At 45.0% G+C, this 21,231-nt stretch overlaps 1 protein-coding gene across 1 annotated transcript in view; it reads left to right on the top strand.

The window, feature by feature from the left end:
• poli (polymerase (DNA directed) iota) overlaps positions 1 to 21,231 on the top strand; it is a 57,573-nt gene that overhangs the window by 25,720 nt on the left and 10,622 nt on the right. Inside the window, exons 4-5 of the mRNA XM_085974712.1 lie at positions 6,642 to 6,797; positions 20,521 to 20,757. Of these exons, the coding sequence (XP_085830838.1) occupies positions 6,642 to 6,797; positions 20,521 to 20,757 (393 nt within the window). The remainder of the gene's footprint in view (positions 1 to 6,641; positions 6,798 to 20,520; positions 20,758 to 21,231) is intronic.

Below are 21,231 nucleotides of genomic sequence, written 5' to 3'. Positions count from 1 at the left end.
ACACCACCCTGACTTGGACCTGTATCGCCGTTCCTTCACAGTCGCTGGGCCAAAATCCTGGAACTCCCTTCCTAACAGCATTGTGGGTGTACCTACATCATATGGACTGCAGCGGTTCAAGAAGGCGGCTCACCACCATCTTCTCAAGGGCAATTAGGGATGGGCACTAAATGCAGGCCTAGCCAGCGACGCCCACATCCCATCAATGAATAAAACAATTTTTAAAAAGCGCTTTAGGACGTCCGGTGGCCATGAAAGGTGCTATATAAATGCAAGTCTTTTTTCTTAAATCAACAAATCCTAGGGATCAAATTTCGATTTGTTGGACCCCGGGCTGAGACAATACCTGAGACTGATATTAATCAAAGGCTGATATTAATCGAGCCAGTTTATCGGCTGTCATTCTACAAAATAAACAGTTAAAAGTGATGCTTACAACTGCAGAGCATGGTCTAGCCATTGTCCTGGGAGAACCAGAGTGACTATCTTGGTGCATCTTCATCCTCTTCTTCGTGTTGCTAGTCGCTAGTACTCAGCACTCGGTGGTTAGCTATTCCACTGCAGTGCCCTTTCGTTCTCTTCTCAAGCTTGCAATACTTTTATACTTTCCAGTGAGTTGTGTATCTTGCCATATATGGATCCTCCTCCAGGCACTAGATACAGTTATCAGTTGATATAATTAATACAGATCAGTTGTTGATTGATACAATTAAGACAGTTCCATCATCTCAGCACTTTAGCTGATCCTTAGTAATAAACAAGTCCATCATGGTCTGCACCAGCCATTCTGTGTTATCGTAGAGAATTCTGGTTCTTACAAAACCAGGACTGTGTGGCTCAGTTCCATACTGAGGGGTTGTTGTATCGAATCGAAATGAATGTGCCAAGATTCTGCAGCACTGTCAGTAATAGACAACTGAAAATAAGACTCCTTTCTGTCCATTGGACTCCGCTTCCCCCCAACCCAATAGCTGGGGAATCTGTACAGACCAGTGGTGATGGATGTATGGATGGACTCATCACTCTGCCCATCAGTGACCATAAAATGGTGGCTGGTAATGTTGGAAGAAGCATTTTACATTGTTGATTCCACATTACCATCTCTGGTGGTGCCTGCGGAAAATCGTCTCTCGAGGTGGGTCTTGACATTGCTGCCTCATTTACCTTAAACACTGCTGCTGAATTTGGTGTTGTTGGTGACCGTTCTCTTTGATACGTTCTGTACATTGCCATATTATCCAGCATTACTGTAGGTGTACCTTAAGTACTGAAAATGTTTAATGGCGGGAAATGTTTGTGAGGATCATGTAGGGTTAAAAATGTGAAGGGCCCGAAAACTTCCTATGCTCCTGTCAACACAGCTGAACATGTTTGAAAAACACAGGTGGAAGGAATATTGATTGCCTCTGACTGGCCTGAAACCATCTATTGCCAGCATTCAATAAACATTGCACTGCAAAGAACTGTTTCACCCAATAAGAAAGGAACTGTTGAAGTGAGAAAACACACATTTAACTTTGCATATTGCAACAGATAGAAAATCAGTAATTTCGGTTTGTTTGACACACACTGTGCACTTAATCAATAATGTCTCTCCTGCACAGAATGACAAAAATATCTGTTGTTTGATGGATTGTAAGATACTGTTGTGTAGCATAAATCTGTTCAAAAATGGTAGAGGGATAAACCTGGTTACTACAGGCCAGTCAGTCTAACGTCAGTGGTGGGAAAATTACTTGAGACCATTGTCAAGGGCCAGATCCGTTCTCACCCCCACTGAAATTGGCCTTCCTCCAATTAAATATTTTTACTCTAGATTGCTCCCTGTCCTTTTCCATAGCTAATCTAAACCTTAGGATACTGTGATCACTTTTCCCTAAATGTTCACCTACTGACACTTGCTCCGCTTGACCTACCTCATTCCCCAGAACCAGATCCAGCAATGCCTCCTTCCTCGTTGGGCCGGAAATGTACTGATCAAGAAAGCTCTCCTGCCATTTACACTTTTACTATCCCAGTCTATATTAGGTTAGTTGAAATCCCTCATTATTACTACTCTATAGTCTTGCATCTCTGTAATTTCTCTGCAATTTTGCTCTTCCATATTTTTCCCACTAGTTGGTGGACTATAGAATACACCTAGTAGTGTAATGGCACCTCTATTATTTCTTAACTCTAGCCATATAGGTTCTGTCCTTGACCCCTCCAGGACATCCTCTCTCTCCAGCACTGTAACATTCTCCTTAACCAATACTGCCACACCACCTCCTATCTTTCCTTTCCTGAACACCCTATAGCCAAGAATATTTAATACCCAATCGTGCCCTTCTTTGAGCCAGGTCTCTGTTATTGCCACAACATCATATTCCCATGTGGCTATTTGCGCTTGCAGCTCACCAACCTTGTTTACTATGCTTCGTGCGTTCACATACATACACTGCAAACCTATCTTAGACCATCCTGTGTTCTCTCTTAGTCTGACCCCACCTAATACCTTACTATTTCTTACTTTAGTGCTATCTGTCTCTCCCAGTTTTTGTGCTCATTGTTTCTCCTTTCTAATGCTACATCCTGGTGCCCACCCCCTGCCAACTTAGTTTAAACCCTCCCCAACAGCACTAGCAAACCTCCCCATGAGGATATTGGTACCAGCTCTGTTGAGGTGCAACCCGTCCGGTCTGTACAGGTCCCACCTCCCCCAGAACCCAATGCCCCAGGAATATGAAGCCCTCAGTACTGCACCATCTCTCCAGCCAGGCATTCATCTGCTCTATCCTCCTATTTCTATACTCACTAGCACTTGGCACTGGGAGTCATCCAGAGATTACTACCTTTGTGGTCCTGCTTTTTAATCTCTTTCCTAGCTCCCTAAAATCTGCCTGTAGGACCTCATCCCTCTTTTTACCTATGTCGTTGATACCGATATGGACCACGACCTCTGGCTGTTCACCCTGCCCCCTCAGAATGTTCTGCAGCCGCTCAATGACATCCTTAACCCTGGCACCAGGGAGGCAACATACCATCTTGGCGTCATGTCTGCAGCTGCAGAAACGCCTGTCTGCTCCCCTAACTATCAAATCCCCTACCACTATTGTTTTCCCTATCTTCCTCCTCCCCCCCTCTACAGCTGAGCCACCCGTGGTGCTGTGGACTTGGCTCTGGCTGTTTGAACCCTCTTTAAATTGAAGAACTGCTTCTATTTGAAATGCTTCCACAATATGTGTTGGCCCTTGAAATAACAACAGAAAATGCTGGAAATACTCAGCAGGCCAGGCAGCATCTGTGGAGAGAGAAACAGAGTTAACGTTTCAGGTCTGGGACCCTTCATCAGGACCCTTCATGTGTTGGCCCTTGCTGCTCTGAATTTGCCTCTTTTGCATTGCAAGGTAAAAGTCAGAGCACTGGTAGAAAATGAGAAGCAACTGCGTATTTTCATGATGTTTCATGTGCAGAGGGCAGGCGTATAATGGTTAAACAAGCAACCACCAGTTGGGGAGCGGATGGAGCATGGGAAAACGTGAATGACAATGTTAGAGGAGCAAAGGCTGCATGTGGGTATGTAAAGCGGGAGAAGATCGCTGATGGAGGGTGGAGCAAAGCCATGGCGGAACTTGGAAGCAAGGACAAGAATTTTGACGTCAGCATTCTAGAACACAGGAAGCTGTGGAGCTTGGAGAGAATGGGGCTGATGGGAATGTGGAACTTTGTATCGACGAGGAATCAGGCCGCAGCTTTTTGAATGAGTTGAAGCTTGAGGCTGTTTAGGAGAGCATTAGAGCAGTTGAACCTCAAGGTGACGAAGGCATGGATTACAGCTTTGGTGGCGGTGGGAGAGGTAGGGGAGGAGGTGTAGGTTTGAAGAAAGCAGCCTTGATGTAATTTAAGCAGAATGTTTAGGTTTGCCAATAACACCAAGATATTCCAAGCAGATGAATGTACGGTGAATAAGAAACTGAGAAGATAATTACAAGTGGCATAAGTATTGAGAATTGCAATATACAATTGTGCTAAAAGCAGGCATTAAGATTACAAAATGCAGGGCTCAACAGTGAATAATATGCAGCAGAGGAAAGCTTTTGGTATGATGGTTGATTCAGCATCATTTGGTACAGTTAGGCCAAGTGATTTGGCGCAGCAAAATATATTGAAAATCACAGAGTTGTTGTGAAGGAAATCTGGATCTCACATGAACACGTGTGAGAAATTTCCTATCCACAGAAAGGAGTTTGATGAGGTTTTATCTTGGAATTAAAGAAAGAAAGACTTGCATTTAATCGCGCCTTTCACGACCACCGGGCGTCTCAAAGCGCTTTACAGCCAATAAAGTACTTTTGGAGCGTAGTCACTGTTGTAATGTGGGAAACGCGGCAGCCAATTTGCACACAGAAATGTGATAATTGGTTTTTGTTATGTTGGTTGAGGGATAAATATTGGTCAGGACACCGGGGATAACTCCCTGCTCTTCTTCGATATAGTGCCATGGGATCTTTTACATCCACCTGAGAGAGCAGACGGGGCCTTGGTTTAACGTCTCATCCAAAAGACAGCACCTCCGACAGTGCAGCACTCCCTCAGCACTGCACTGGAGTGTCAGCCTAGCTTTATGTGCTCAAGTCCCTGGTGTGGGACTTGAACCCACAACCTTCTGACTCGGAGGCGAGGGTGCTACCAACTGAGCCACAGCTGACATTAATTCATGTGGGTGCATGTTGACATCTAGTGCAGTCCAAAACGTTTACCAAAGACCTGCAACATTATGTTACAGTAAGAATATACATTATTAATATTTCTCTCTGTACCTTAACACCACTAGGATACACTTCACGTGATGAGGAATACTATTGATTATTTTCAATAGGTTGATAATAACAGAAGAATGTATCAAATTATATTTTCTAGATGCATACTGTACTCATTATTTGTATCAAACCCAGGCAGGCATTGTGTATGTTCATGAATAAATCATGTACTTTTACCAACTTATTGCATTACAGCAAACTCTTACCCGCTAGAAAGTTACTACAATTGCTAGGTTTGTTGCTACTTTTGTTTAGCTTACTTCTGGAGCGTGCCCACGGTTCAGAATGTAAGCCACCGTGATGCTCATCCATGGGCTATGAAATGCCAGCACCCTAGATTCCAATGTTCCTGTTTACCACTAATCTGGTGCGATTCTATGGCTGGATCATGGGAATGGCCTGAGTGGGTGGGAATGCTGAACAAAGAACATGAATCATGAGCCAGTCAGGCAGCAGAGATCAATAAGAGCGGCCAGAGCCTGCAACCGTCATTTTCACTGACTGCGGGGCTTCTTTGGAAAATTGTGTTAGTCAGGAAGAAAAACATGCTCCATGAGGTAAGTGCTGGAAATCAAGGAAATTGTTGCAGGATGTCACGTCATTAAAAAATCACTTGCCCTAGGTACAGTGCCAATTGCTAATACAAATGGAGCATTAAGGTGTGGAAATGGATCTGTAAGAATCTAAGTCCAGGTTCTGGTAAATGGAATTCATGGGGTAATTCTTTTTATTACTGAGACAACTAGGTGAAGGTCAAGTGCAGAATGCTACCAAGGATGAAAATTAATGAGAGAAAACTAGATAAAGAATTAGTGATTAATTACACCAAGTTTGGGTTTTAAAAGCCATTGCATTGTAGAAGGAAGGGAAAACTGAAGAAGTTAAGGGATTTCACAGTTTTGAGATCCCAGAAGGCATGAGTTTAAGCTGGAGTCAATGTGATTAGCATTGATTTCAACCCATTGAGATGTAGGGAGTAGAAAGAGCATATAAAACATAAACAGGTAAAGAATATGCAGAGGATAAATTCCGTTTCTTGAACCAGGAGTGGCGAACTAATGGTACGTGATTACAAGTTAATAAACCTCAAGTTAAATGCAACCGGAAAGGGATGCAGTTGAGAGTTGTTAACTTCTAACGGCTACCTAGCTTCGTGAATGCAGATGTAATTGCAATACTCATAAGAGAAAAGTCAGGAGGAAGATAAAAATAGCCTGAATAAGGTTCCAGGATTAATCCTGGTGCCACTAAATGAGCTAATCCCTGATGGAGCAGCAGTTGCGAGCTTACAATTGGCTTATGACACATTGGGCTATGCAGTGAAAAAAATCAATTCGTGTTTCCATCTGATAGCTATCCAAGGACTCCTGCTGAAAAATACGCAAATATGAACACCAGGCAAGGACAGAATTGGGCATGGCTGGGTTTCCCTCCTCCACCAAATAACCCGCTGAGATTCACTGGGTAGAGTCACGTTGAAGAATGGCCACTAGGACAAGGTGCCCTTAGGCAGCTAGTGGCTTTGGAACAGTACCTCAGCATCAATCAGCCCCTTCAGGAGAAGAAGAGAGAAATGTGGACGGACAGAAAAACTGGCATAAGTTTAGCTAAATTTATGTCTTCTCAGATTGCAATTGAATGTGTGAATATTAAAACACATGTAGACTTTCTACCTGACTGCTGAGGGGCGTGGCAGCTTTTCACAAGCTAGATAATGTCACTAGGCCTGGAAGGCTCTCCTGCTAATACAGATAAATGTCATGGTACATAATATGCATTGGGTATCCCACAATAATTATCCAGGAAGTAATTGTCTCTGTACTGTCTTGGCTTTGTTTCTAGAATTACTGGAGGAGCTCAGTCCGCTAGTAGAAAGACTGGGCTTCGACGAGAATTTTGTCGACATAACTAAACTGGTGGAGAAGAGACTGCAACAGATTGGAAGTGGTGGTTTCCCTGCAGACTTGTCTGTAATTGGCCATGAGTATGATAACCGGGGTAGGTACAAATTCCGTTCCCTAGCCATTGGCGGCCGGGCCTTCAGCTGTCTAGACTCTAAGCTCTGGAATTCCCTCCCTAAACCTCTCCGCCTTGCTACCGCTCTCTCCTCCTTTAAGACGCTCCTTAAAATCTACCTCTTTGACCAAGCTTTTGGTCACCTGCCCTAATACGTGGCTCAGTGTCAAATTTTGTCTGATAAAGCACCTGCGAAACGCCATGGGACATTTTACTATGTTAAAGGCGCTATATAAATGCAAGTTGCTTTTGTTGTAGGTACTGCAGTAACATGATCATTCAATTGTAAAATCTAGGGATTGGTTATCTTAGTTTGTAATAAATCTGAACATAACTTTTACACACTGCTTCCTACTGCTGCTGCACTGAGCACAATTAGTACTGTACAGCAAAGAAAGCCATACAGCACATATTTTGAGGAAAAGACTTTATTGTGTCTCACTTGATCCCACACAGTTTTTTCTTTTTTTAATTCCCCCTTCCAATTTTTTGCACCTTCTCTGCTGAAGGCACTGACTCAGGCTGGGCTACAGTTCCACAGACATTGACACCCTCTGGTAAGTCATTCAAGGGTCCACTCTTCATACATGAGTGTCTGCAGGCTATTCCATATGGGGGGGCATCGCAGCTCTATTTAATCTTTTCCTCATGTGACATCCACACGTGTACTTTTCAGCAGCAGTTACTGGGTAATGAGCAGACGCATGGCCTCTGTGTGAATTTTTTTTTAATTTAGCCCTTCGGTAATGCAAGAGGCCCCGAGGCCAATTGTAGCACGTTCTGTCATGCTCTTTACTAAGCTGGCTCAGCTCAGAACAGATATCTTCTCGATCTGTAGGGTACAACACCACAGGGGAAGCCTGGGGAGCTGCACATTTACTGCCTCATAAATCCATCATAATTAACGGAGCTTATTAATAGTTGCTCAATGTGTCAATCCCAAGATTTATTCAATCCCGTTTTCCTCTAACAACAATCAATCTATATAATATAAAAGGCTCTGTCTGCATGCACTTCCTGTCACTTCAGCATCACACTTCCTGTGCCACACTCTGGCATCATGCTTACTGTATTACACTTGACATAAGATAATTGTAAGTAAACGTATCTTACTCCAGGCAAATCTCTTGGCAGTCATTTCAAAAGTGCAGAAAAACTCTCAAACAATTAAAAGTGCTGGAGCCACAATGCTTGCAGTCCCTTAATTAACCTATTCACAAAGCCAGGGTTCTGATCTCCAATGTGTATAGCAACTAATGTTTGAACGAACATACCCAGTGTTTACCTAACATTAATTGAACTTTGTACCCTGAAATAGAAAGTGCTCCACCTTAGCTGAAGAATAAAATATGTATTAGACCAAGAAATTGAAATATGATTTGATTGGGATTACAGAAACATGGCTCCAGGGTGGCCAAGGCTGGGAACTCAACATCCAGGGGTATTCAATATTCAGGAAAGATAGGCAAAAAGGAAAGGGAGGTGGGGTAGCATTGCTGGTTAAAGAAGGGATTAACACAATTGTAAGGAAGGATATTAGCTCTGATGATGTGGAATCTGTATGGGTAGAACTGAGAAATACCAAGGGGCAGAAAACATTAGTGGGAGTGGTATATAGATCTCCCAACAGTAATGCAGAGGTTGGGGATGGCATTAAAAGGGAAATTAGAGAAGCGTGCAATAAGGGCACAGCAGTCATCATGGGTGACTTTAATCTACATATAGATTGGGCTAACCAAATTAGTAACAATATTGTGGAGGAGGAATTCCTGGAGTGTTTAAGGGATGGTTTCCTGGACCAATATGTCGAGGAACCAACCAGAGATCAAGCCATCTTAGACTGGGTATTATGTAACAAGAAAGGATTAATTAGCAATCTTGTTGTATGAGGCCCCTTGGGTCGGAGTGATCATAATATGATCGAATTCTTCATTAAGATGGGGAATGAAGTAATCGACTCAGAGACTAGGGTCCTAAATTTAAATAAAGGAAACTGTGATGGTCTGAGGCGCGCGTTGGGTAGGATTGATTGGGGAATGTCACTCAAAGGGTTGATGGTGGATAGGCAATGGCAAACATTCAAAGACTGCATGGATGAACTACAGAATTTGTTCATCCCAGTTTGGCATAAAAATAAAACAAAAAAGGTGACTCAACCGTGGCTAACAAGGGAAATTAGGGATAGCATAAGATCCAAGGAGAGGACATATAAATTGGCCAGAAAAAGCAGTAAACCTGAGGATTGGGAGCAGTTTAGGATTCAACAAAGGAGGACAAAGGGATTAATTAAGAATGAGAAAATAGAATATGAGAGTAAGCTTTCAGGGAACATAAAAACTGACTGTAAAAGCTTTTATAGATATGTGAAGAGAAAAAGATTGGTGAAGTCAAGCGTAGGTCCCTTGCAGTCAGAATCAGGGGAATTTATAATGGGGAACAAGAAATGGCAGACCAATTAAATACATATTTTGGTTCTGTCTTCACAAAGGAGGACACAAATAACCTCCCAGAGATGTCGGGGAACATAGGGCCTGATGAAAGGGAGAAACTGAAAGAAATCAGTATTTGTAGGGAAATGGTGTTAGGGAAATTGATGGGATTGAAGGCCGATAAATCCCCAGGGCCTGATAATCTACATCCTAGGGTACTTAAGGAAGTGGCCCTAGAAATAGTATTGCTGATCATCTTCCAACATTCGATGGAATCTGGAACAGTACCCATGGACTGGAGGGTAGCTAATGTTACCCCACTATTCAAAAAAGCTGGTAGAGAGAAAACAGGGAATTACAGACTGGTAAGCCTGACATCGGTAGTGGGGAAAATGCTAGAGTCCATTATAAAAGATGTAATAGCAGAGCACTTGGAAAACAGTGACGGGATCGGACAAAGTCAACATGGATTTACAAAAGGTAAATCGTGCTTGACTAATCTACTGGAATTTTTTGAGGATGTAACTGGTAAAATAGATAAGGGAGAACCAGTGGATGTGGTGTATTTGGACTTTCAGAAGGCTTTGGATAAGGTCCCGCATAAGAGATTAGCGTGTAAAGTTAAGGCACATGGGATTGGGGGCAAGGTATTGACTTGGATAGAGAACTGGTATGCAGACAGAAAGCAAAGAGTTGGAATAAACGGGTCTTTTTCTGAGTGGCAGGCAGTGACTAGTGGGGTACCGCAGGGTTCGGTCCTTGGACCCCAGCTATTCATGATATATATATTAATGATCTAGACAAGGGAACTAGATGTAGTATCTCCAAATTTGCAGACTACACAAAGCTGGGTGGGTATGTGTGCTGTGCGGAGGATGCCGAGAAACTCCAGGATGATTTGGACAAGTTGGGTGATTGGGCAAAAGCATTGCAGATGCAATACAACGTGGATAAATGTGAGGTTCTCCACTTTGGTGGCAAAAACAGGAAGGCAGATTATTATCTGAATGGCAATAGATTGGGAGAAGGGGAAGTGCAACGAGACCTGGGTGTCCTTGTGCACCAGTCGCTGAAGGTAAGCATGCAGGTGCAGCAGGCGGTTAAGAAGGCAAATGGTATGTTGGCCTTCGTAGCGAGAGGGTTTGAGTACAGGAACAAGGATGTCTTGCTGCAGTTATACAGGGCCTTGGTGAGACCACATCTTGAGTATTGTGTGCAGTTTTGGTTGCCTTATCTGAGGAAGGATGTTCTTGCCATGGAAAGAGTTCAGTGAAGATTCACCAGGCTGATACCTGGGATGGCAGGAATGACGTATGAGGAGAGATTGGGTCGATTGGGCTTGTACTCGCTGGAGTTTGGAAGAATGAGAGGGGATCTCATCGAAACTTATAAAATTCTGACAGGACTTGACAGACTAGATGCAGGAAGGATGTTCCCGATGGTCGGGGAGTCCAGAACCAGGGGTCACAGTCTAAGGATAAGGGGTAGGCCATTTAGGACAGAAATGAGGAGGAATTTCTTCACCCAGTGTGTGGTGAACCTGTGGAATTCTCTACCACAGAAGGTAGTAGAGGCCAATTCATTAAATATATTCAAGAAGGAGTTGGATATATTTCTTAAGGCTAAAGGGATCAAGGGATATGGGGAGAAAGCAGGGACCGGGTACTGAATTTGGATGATCAGCCAGGATCGCATTGAATGGCGGAGCAGGCTCAAGGGGCCGAATGGCCTACTCCTGCTCCTATCTTCTATGTTACTATGAAAAAGAAAGGGAAAATAGAATATGAGAGTAAACTAGTGAGAGATATAAAAACAGACTGTTAAAGCTTCTAGAGGTATGTAAAAAGGAAAAGATTAGCGAACGTAAATGTAAACGTAAACCCTTACAGGCTGAGACAGGAGAAATTATGGCCCAGAAATTCCGTTCGCAGGCCTCCTGCGATCTGGAAAAATCTGTGCCTGGACCGGTGGGCTCCCGGGAGGCACAGAGTTCCGTTGCTGGGCCTCTCCAAATTGCCGGTGCACAGGGCCCACGTATCCCAGAGGTGCAGGCGGTTCGCAGTGTCCCTGGGATCACATGGGCCATGGGGAGCCAATCAGAGAAGGGAATCCCCATTCATACATTTGACTGGAAGACCTGTCAAATATATGAATAGAGATCACCCCCAAAGCATAGTAAAACTTCAAATAAATTTTTTAAAAATCACATTTTTAAAAATGACTATAAATTACATAAATTAACTATTTTAAACAAAAATTTAAATTTTTGAAAAAAATAATTAAAGTTTTTAGCAGGGCTAAAAATAAACTTACCTTTCTTTAAAGTATTTTTAAATGAAAATCAGTGGAAATTTTTTTGTTAACTTTTTTCAACTCTTGTCCTGGTTAAAAACAGGCCTTGCACCTGCTTTTACCAGGCGCAAGAATTGTAAGTGTTTTCTGCGGGCGGAGGGTCTCCAAAAAACGGAACTCTCCACCCGCAGAGGCCCTGCTCCAGGGCAGCCGGAGGATCTGTCAAGAGCTTTCTCGACAGATTGGAAATGCCGGTTTCCAGTGCATGCGCAGTGCATGCCTGAAACCATCATTTCCGATGTCCCTATGGGTGAGTACACAGCGTGTACTCAGCCGTAGGGACCAGAATATCCGGCCCTATAATGGGTAATAAGGAAATGGCAGAGAAATTAAACAAATACTTTGGGGGCAATTTTAATTTAAATTTTAATCCTACTTGTTCAGCAGAAACCTGGCAGGAGGGGAGTTAAAATTGCCCTGGCTCTTACCTGTCCGAAAGCCGCCATGATTGCAGCATCTCCAATTTTAACCTGCTCTCCTAAACAGGCAACAAGGACACATCTCCGGAGCCAACAGCGTCCTTCTTTACATATGCATATTGCGGTCCAATGACATCATTGAGACCCGACTGTAATTTTAACTCAGTCCTAAGTGGAGAATACACTTGGTGTTTAAAATCGGGGCCTTTGTGTCTGTCTTCATGGAAGAAGACGCAAAAAACTTCCCGGAAATAGTGGAGAACCAAGGGTCTAGCGAGAATGAGGAACTGAAAGAAATTAGTATTAGTAAAAAAAAAAAAGTACTGGAGAAATGAATGGGACTGAAAGCCTGTAAATCCCCATGACCTGGTGGCCTACATCCTAGGGTTTTGAAAGAGGTGGCATTGGTTGTGATTTTCCAAAATTCCATAGATTCTACAACGGTTCCTGCAGATTGGAAGGTAGCAAATGTAACCCCACTATTTAACAAAGGAGGGAGAGAGAAAACAGGGACCTACAGACTAGTTAGCCTGACATCAGTAGTAGGGAAAATGCTAGAATCTATTACTGTATTAAGGACGTGGTAACAGGGCACTTAGAAAATAATATTAGGATTGGGCAGAGTCAACACGGATTTATGAAAGGGAAATCGTGCTTGACAAATCTGTTGGAGTTTTTTGAGGTTGTAACTAGCAGAATAGTTAAGGAGGAACCAGTGGATGTGGGGTATTTGGATTTTCAGAAGGCATTTGATAAGGTGCCACACTAGAGGTTATTAAACAAAATTAGGGCTCATGAGATTGGGGGTAATATACTAGCATGGATTGAGGATTGCGGCGCTGGAGCTGCGGATGGATGGGCTTTGGAGCATTCACGATGCTGAGAGGGTCATGGATAACACGTTTAGTGAGTTGTTCACACCGCAGGTAAGGGCTGCACAGGCAGAAGGGAAATGGGTGACCATCAGGCAGAGCAGTAGAGGCAGGCAGGTAGTGCAGGGGACCCCTGTGGCCATCCCCCTCTCAAACAGGTATACCGATTTGGATACTGTTGAGGGGGATGACTTACCAGAGGAAGGCAGCAGCAGCCAACTTCCTGGCACCAGGGGTGCTTCTGCTGCTCAGGAAGGGAGGAAAAAGAGTGGGAGAGCAATAGTGGTAGGGGATTCCATCGTAAGGGGAACAGATAGGCGTTTCTGTGACCGTAGACGTGACTCCAGGATGGTTTGTTGCCTCCTTGGTGCCAGGGTCAAGGATGTCACTGAACGGCTGCAGGGCATTCTGAAGGGGGAGGGTGAACAGTCAGAGGTCGGGGTTCACATTGGGACCAATGACATGGGTAGGAAGAGGGATGAGGTCCTGCAGCAAGAATTTAGGGAGCTAGGTAGCAGATTAAAGAGCAGGACCTCAAAGGTTGTAATCTCTGGATTACTCCCGGTGCCACGTGCTAGTGAGTATAGGAATAGGAGGATAGAGCAGATGAATGCGTGGCTAAAGAGTTGGTGCAGGAGGGAGGGCTTTAGTTTCCTGGATCACTGGGCCTGCTTCTGGGGAAGGTGGGACTTGTACAAGTCGGACGGGTTGCACCTGAACCAGAACGGGACAAATATCCTTGCGGGGAGGTTTGCTAGCACTGTTTGGAGGGGTTTAAACTAAAATGGCAGGGGGTTGGGAACCTGAGCAGGGAGACAGAGGAAAGGGAAACAGGGATAAAAGCAAAAGATAGGAAGGAGAAAAAGAGAAGTGGCAGTCAGAGAAATCAACAGTTTAAATCAAACGTGGCCACAGTAAATAATAATTCTAATAGGTCTAAGAGCATTAAAAAAACAAGCCTGAAGGCTTTGTGTCTTAATGCGAGGAGCATTTGTAATAAGGTGGATGAATTGGCTGCGCAAATAGAGGTAAACGAATATGATTTGATTGGGATTACGCTACCCGCGCCCGGTTCACGGGGCTTTACTGTGCCGGCAGCGGCGCAAGTTAAGGTGGAGGTGCGGGGCGGCCGCCTGCCAGCACCTCCGTCCCCGGCCTCCTGACCCCACCCCCGCGGCATTGCCGGCTGTTTCCCGAGAGCCCGGTACTTCTCCTCGGTGCCGGGCTCTTTTGCCGGCATTCGCGATCGGGGATTGCGCTGTTGCAGGCCCCTCCCTCTTAACAATGGGAGGAAGGCCTGCAGTACCGCAGCGTACCGTGCCGCAGCGTGTGGCGCTGCGGCACGTTGCGCTGCGATATTCAGTTTCAGCGCCCTAAGAGGGACGCGGAGCACCTCGAGCCTCGCCCCGTCTCCCTTTAGGGGCAATGAAACTGAATATCTGATGATCGCTAAAGCCTTGAATGCTGCGATAAATCCTGCGCTCAGGCGAACTTGGCGCCAGTTTGGCGCCTCAACCCAATTTCTAAGCCTAACATCGGTAGTGGGGAAAATGCTAGCGTCTATTATAAAAGATGTAATAGCAGAGCACTTGGAAAGCAGTGACAGGATCGGACAAAGTCAACATGGATTTACAAAAGGTAAATCATGCTTGACTAATCTACTGGAATTTTTTGAGGATGTAACTGGTAAAATAGATAAGGGAGAACCAGTGGATGTGGTCCCACATAAGAGATTAGTGTGCAAAATTAAGGCACATGGGATTGGGGGCAAGGTATTGACTTGGATAGAGAACTGGTTGGTGGACAGAAAGCAAAGAGTTGGAATAAACGGGTCGTTTTCCGAGTGGCAGGCAGTGACTAGTGGGGTACCGCAAGGATCGGTCCTAGGACCCCAGCTGTTCACAATATATATTAATGATCTGGACAAGGGAATTGGATGTAATATCTCCAAATTTGCAGACGACACAAAGTTGGGTGGGAGGGTAAGCTGTGAGGAGGATGTCGTGAAACTCCAGTACGATTTGGACAGGTTGGGTGATTGGGCAGAAACATGGCAAATGCACTATAATGTGGATAAATGTGAGGTTATCCACTTTGGTGGCAAAAACAGGAAGGCAGATTATTATTTGAATGGCAATAGATTGGGAGAAGGGGAAGTGCAAAGAGACCTGGGTGTTCTTGTGCACCAGTCGCTGAAGGTAAGCATGCAGGTGCAGCAGGCGGTTAAGAAGGCAAATGGTATGTTGGCCTTCGTAGCAAGAGGGTTCGAGTACAGGAACAAGGATGTCTTGCTACAGTTGTACAGGGCCTTGGTGAGACCGCATCTTGAGTATTGTGTGCAGTTTTGGTCGCCTTACCTGAGGAAGGATGTTCTTGCCATGGAAGGAGTGCAGCGAAGATTCACCAGGCTGATACCTGGGATGGCAGGAATGACGTATGAGGAGAGATTGTGTCGATTGGGCTTATACTCACTGGAGTTTAGAAGATTGAGAGGGGATCTCATCGAAACCTATAAAATTCTGTCAGGCCTGGACAGACTAGATGCAGGAAGGATGTTTCTGATGGCCGGGGAGTCCAGAACCAGGGGTCATAGTCTAAGGATAAGGGGTAGGACATTTAGGACTGAAATGAGGAGGAATTTCTTCACCCAGAGAGTGGTGAACCTGTGGAATTCTCTGCCACAGAGGGCGGTGGAGGCCAGTTCATTAAATATTTTCAAGAAAGAGTTGGATATATTTCTTAAGGCTAAAGGGATCAAGTGATATGGGGAGAAGGCAGGGACAGGGTACTGAATTTGGTTGATCAGCCATGATCTCATTGAATGGCGGAGCAGGCTCGAAGGGCCGAATGGCCTACTCCTGCTCCTATCTTCTATGTTTCTATGGACAGAAAACAGAGAGTAGGAATAAACTGGTCATTTTCAGGTTGGTAGGTTGTAACTAGTGGGGTACCGCAAGGATCAGTGCTTGGGCCTCAGCTATTCACAATCTACATCAATGATTTGGATGATGGGACCTAATGTGATATATCCAAGTTTGCTGATGATACAAAGCTGGGTGGGAATGTAAGTTGCGAGGAGGTTGCAAGGAAGCTTCAAGGGGATATAGACAGGCTAAGTGAGTAGGCAAGAACATGGCAAATGGAATATAATGTGGAGAAATGTGAAGTTATCCACTTTGGTAGGAAAAATAGAAAAGCAGAGTATTTTTTAAATGGTGAGAGATTGGGAAATGTTGGTGTTCAGAGGGACCCAGGTGTCCTTTATACACGAATCACTGAAAGTTAACATGCAGGTACAGCAAGCAATTAGGAAAGCAAATGGTGTGTTGGCCTTTATTACAAAAGGATTTGAGTATAAGAGTAAAGACGTCTTACTGCAATTATACAGGGCCCTGGTGAGACCACACCTGGAGTATTGTGTACAGTTATGGGGGGAAAAATTCAGTCTCGCCCCGTTTGGGGCGTCATTATCGGCCGTGCGCAAAGTTTAGCGCCTGGCGCTAATTATTGCCTCCGACGGCAAACTTGGCTTTTATCGCCCCTGGAGGTGATTGGAGCGCTAAATCAGGCGCTTCACACCTGTCTTAAGCGCAAAGGCCGAGGAGCGAGGTGCTACCTCAGAGTGATGCCGAAGCAAGGAAGGGCAAATCAAAATAAACCTGCAACGTGCTGCTCAGTACTCAAAACTCCTTCACACAGCGTTGAATCTCTCCAGAAGTCTCTCTCTCTCTCTCTCAGAGTGCGTGGTGCACAAATGTCACCGACAGAAAAAGGCAGGAAGCGGTTGCCTTTAAATAGCGCTCCCCCAGTCCCTTCCTGACAGCAGAACGCGCCCCTGAACCTGTCGTTGCTAGCGGCAGGCGGTAAGGCAGGGGGCGCCACTCAATATCCGGTCCGGGGCGCTAACGGGGCGTTGCACACTCGACTGACGTCACAATCTGCCGGCGCAGGAGATTGTGGCGGTAGTGTTTAGTGCCGCCGCAAAATGTCTAGTTAATTTCGCGAGCAGCGCAAACATCGCCGCGCCCGAGCGCTAGTTGCTTTGCGTCCCATTAGCGCCCTCTTAAGGCGCTAACGGGAGGCGCAAACAACTGAATTTTCCCCCCGATGGTCTCCTTACCTAAGGAAGGACATACTTGCCATAGAGGGAGTGCAACGAAGGTTCAGCAGACTGGTTCCTGGGATGGGGGGATTGTCCTATGAGGAGAGATTGAGTAGACTAGGCCTATATTCTCTAGAGTTCAGAAGAATGAGAGGTGATCTCATTGAAACATACAAAATTCTTACAGGGCTTGACAGGGTAGATGCAGGGAGGATGTTTCCCCTGGCTGGGGAGTCTAGAACCAGGGGTCACAGTCTCAGAATAAGGGGTCGGCCATTTAGGACTGAGATGAGGAGAAATTTCTTCACTCAGAGGGTGGTGAATCTTTGGAATTCTCTACCCTAGAGGGCTGTGGAGGCTCAGTCGTTGAGTATATTCAAGACAGAGATCGATAGATTTTTGAGTATTAAAGGATCAAGGGATATGGGGCCAGTGCAGGAAAGTGGAGATGAGGTCAACCATGATCTTATTGAATGGCGAAGCAGGCTCGAAGGGCCAAATGGCCTACTCCTGCTTCTATTTCTTATGTTCTTATGTAGATGGTATAATGCTCCTCTCTGTATAAAACTTGTGCCATCCGAGTATTGTGTCCAGTTCTGGTCACCACACTTTAGGAAGGATATGAAGGCACTTGAGAGGATGCAGAGCAATTTATCAGAATGGTTCCGGGGATGGGGGATCTTAGCTACAAAGACAGGTTGGAGAAGCTGGATTTGTTTTCATTAGAGCAAAGGAAGTTGCGGGGTGATTTGATAGAAGTGTACAAGATTATGACGGGTTTGGATAGGCTAGACGGGGAAAGGCTTTTCCCACTAGTTGATGGTACTAGAAGGACTAGGGGACACAGATTTAAGGTTTTGGGCAAGAGATACAGGGGGGATGTGAGGAAAAACTTTTCTACGCAGCGAGTGGTGAGGACCTGGACCTTGCTGCCGACGGAAGTGGTGGAAGCGGACACTCTTCAAGGGGAGACTGGATAGGCACTTGAGGGAAATTAACTTGCAAGGCTACGGGGGTAGAGCGGGGGAATGTGACTGACTGGATTGCTCTACAGAGAGCCGGCACAGACTCGATGGGCCGAATTGGCCTCCTTCTGTGCCGTTATGGCTCTATGACTATTTTGCGACCAATGTAACAGGATGTCCATTAGTATATTAAATACAGTGGGGCCGGTTTTGTCTTCAGGTATAGCACAGTTCTATCCTAGTTTGCACAGCTTTAAGACCCACCAGAATCCCAAGTGTTAATAGCAGTCAATTTTCACATCTAACATAGAAACATAGAAACATAGAAGATAGGAGCAGGAGTAGGCCATTCGGCCCTTCGAGCCTGCTCCGCCATTCAATGAGATCATGGCTGATCATCCAAATTCAGTACCCTGTCCCTGCCTTCTCCCCATATCCCTTGATCCCTTTAGCCTTAAGAAATATATCCAACTCTTTCTTGAATATATTTAATGAACTGGCCTCCACCGCCCTCTGTGGCAGAGAATTCCACAGGTTCACCACTCTCTGGGTGAAGAAATTCCTCCTCATTTCAGTCCTAAATGTCCTACCCCTTATCCTTAGACTATGACCCCTGGTTCTGGACTCCCCGACCATCGGGAACATCCTTCCAGCATCTAGTCTGTCCAGGCCTGACAGAATTTTATAGGTTTCGATGAGATCCCCTCTCAATCTTCTAAACTCCAGTGAGTATAAGCCCAATCGACACAATCTCTCCTCATACGTCATTCCTGCCATCCCAGGTATCAGCCTGGTAATGTTTTAACAAATTCATATGTAAACTATGCTGAGTCGAGGGATGACATCACTGGTAGGAGACGAAAACTGCACGGAAGTCAGATTGAAACATAAGAACATAAGAAATAGGAGCAGGAGTAGGCCAATCGGCCCCTCGAGCCTGCTCCACCATTCAATAAGATCATGGCTGATCTGATCCTAACCTCAAATCTACTATCACTCTCCATCCCACCCGAACCCATGTGATTCCCTGGGAGAGGTGAAAAACCAGATAAAAAAACCCAATGGCCAATTTGGGAGAAAAAATCTGGGAAATTCCTCTCCGATCCATCTAGGCGATCGAAACTCGTCCAGGAGATCACTCTGTCCCTATATTTTCTACAGTACTTACCTTCTGTAAAGGCGATCTCCACCCCAGCCAGGAACAGGAATAAAACCATCTCCTGAAATCTAACACAGAATTAGAACACAAGAAGTAGGAGCAGAACAAGGCTACACGGCCCCTGGGCCCGCTCCGCTACCCACAGGGCCATGACCATTCCGAACCTAGACTGGGAACAATCAAAGAGGAGTAAAAGAAACATATAACGCCTTTTACAACCTCAGGATGTCCCAAAGCGCTTTGCAGTCAGTGAAGTACTTTTGAAGTGTAATCGCTATTGTAATGTATCACAAAGATGGGGAACAAAAGTTGTATGAGAACATTAAAAGGCATCTCGACCCATCAGCAACCTTTGCCAATGCTGAAGGGCATGGGATTAAGAGTGGCCAGTCAGAGTGAAGGGAAAGAAATCTGTAGATGCAGGCATGAGTCTGCAGATAATTGACGGTACAGCCCAAACACTTGGCTGTAGTTGAGGTGGTGCTGTATCACATGGTTACAAGGAAGGATTTTCTCTGGTCACTCGACAGCACTGGCGCATGCTGCCTGCATGTTTCAGGCCACAGCTGACTGTTACTGTCGCTGCAAATGTGCTACCTCTGGGATGCATGGTGACTGGAAAAACTCGGCACCCTTCCCACTGCTGGCCTAGACTCTGAGAAGACAGAATAATTATTTTCAATTAAAAAATTGAAATACAGTACTCGGCTCCATCTTTCTGAAAGCTGAAAGGGGTGGGGTCTCAACCTGCCTGTGCTCTCTACTCCGCTCCCAATCCCCCCGGGTAGCTCCTGTCTCAACACCATCTTTCGCTCAATCCCTCCCTCCCTCCCAGTAGCAATGCCAGGCCCTGGCCTCTTGCTGTCCCTGCCTAGATGGTCACATCTTGAGTGCTGGAGCTCTGTTCCCAAATATTTTCTTGAGCTAACAAAGAATTTAAAAGAAACAGTATATAAAGAGAGCCATGTGTAAGAGGCTTCTCCCCTCTGCTACTCCTCTCTCGTGCTGCTCCCAACAGTTGATCCGTATACCCTTTCTTCCATTGGAACCTTGAATATCTGCCAACATCCATTAACCCACGGGGGGGGGGCTTTTCCAAGGTCAAAGCTCCATATGTTCCAGCTCCAACAACAGAGTTGACGGGCTGTAATTTCAAGCCAGAGTAAAGGAGTGAGCAAGAAGTTGGCTGCAAGTGACCTGGGGCCACATAATTCAAGTCCCATGTCTCTATAACAGTCAAAACAAAACTCCTCATTTCATTTACATTGAGCAGCTTCATAACTATTTTGTAACCCTTTAGAGTTTTCTGTCATAAGGAATGTGAATAACACAATTATCTACAGTGTTATGTAGCTAAGTAAGGAAAAAAGACACGTGTGTTCTGCTGATCAAATTATTTCTGTGCAGCATTGAACGCTGCTGATGCAAAACACGTTCGGTTGGCTCTTGGATCTCAAATTGCAGTAGAAATGCGAGCGGCAATATACAACAGGGTGGGCCTCACCGGTGGCGCAGGAATCGCATCCAATAAATTGTTGGCCAAGCTGGTGTCAGGAACATTCAAACCCAACCAACAAACAACATTGCTTCCAGAAAGCATTCGAGCCTGCATGGGGAGCCTCATGCATCCCATACAAGTACCTGGTAAGAATTCCTGACTGTACTGCTTACTTGTTCTCTGTACATGTTTCACATACAGGGGACTATTTTACAAATTAACTTGTTTTAATTTTATTACAAATGATTTTATTGAAAAAGGCTCATGATGTGGAAAGTGTTCTGTGAGCGTAACCTCTTACTAACTATTTTTGTCAGCACCTTTTGATATTCCTGTCAATCGCTACACTCTAGTAAGAATTGCCTTTTTTTTTAAATGTGAAAATAAAATCCCGGTGTAATACTGAGCCATACAGAACAGAAAGGTCAGGTTTGATCCCCAGTGTGTGCTGAATTGGATGACCTCAGCTGGGCAATGCGACGGGTGCTACAGTTTTCAAAGTCTGTGCTAGGGAGGGTAGATTTAGAATTTTAGCAGCTGAACAAGTTGTATGGTACAACTTAAAATGATGGCAACTCATTTTGGAGGAACAATAGTGTCCTTCACTTCAGAACTCTGTC

The sequence above is a fragment of the Somniosus microcephalus genome, chromosome 2 (assembly GCF_052327205.1).
Source record: "Somniosus microcephalus isolate GS21.2 chromosome 2, FLI_Smic_1.0, whole genome shotgun sequence".
Classification (NCBI taxonomy): Eukaryota; Metazoa; Chordata; class Chondrichthyes; order Squaliformes; family Somniosidae; genus Somniosus; species Somniosus microcephalus.
Note: the sequence above shows the minus strand (reverse complement) of the source record. Positions and strands in the feature narration are given on the sequence as shown.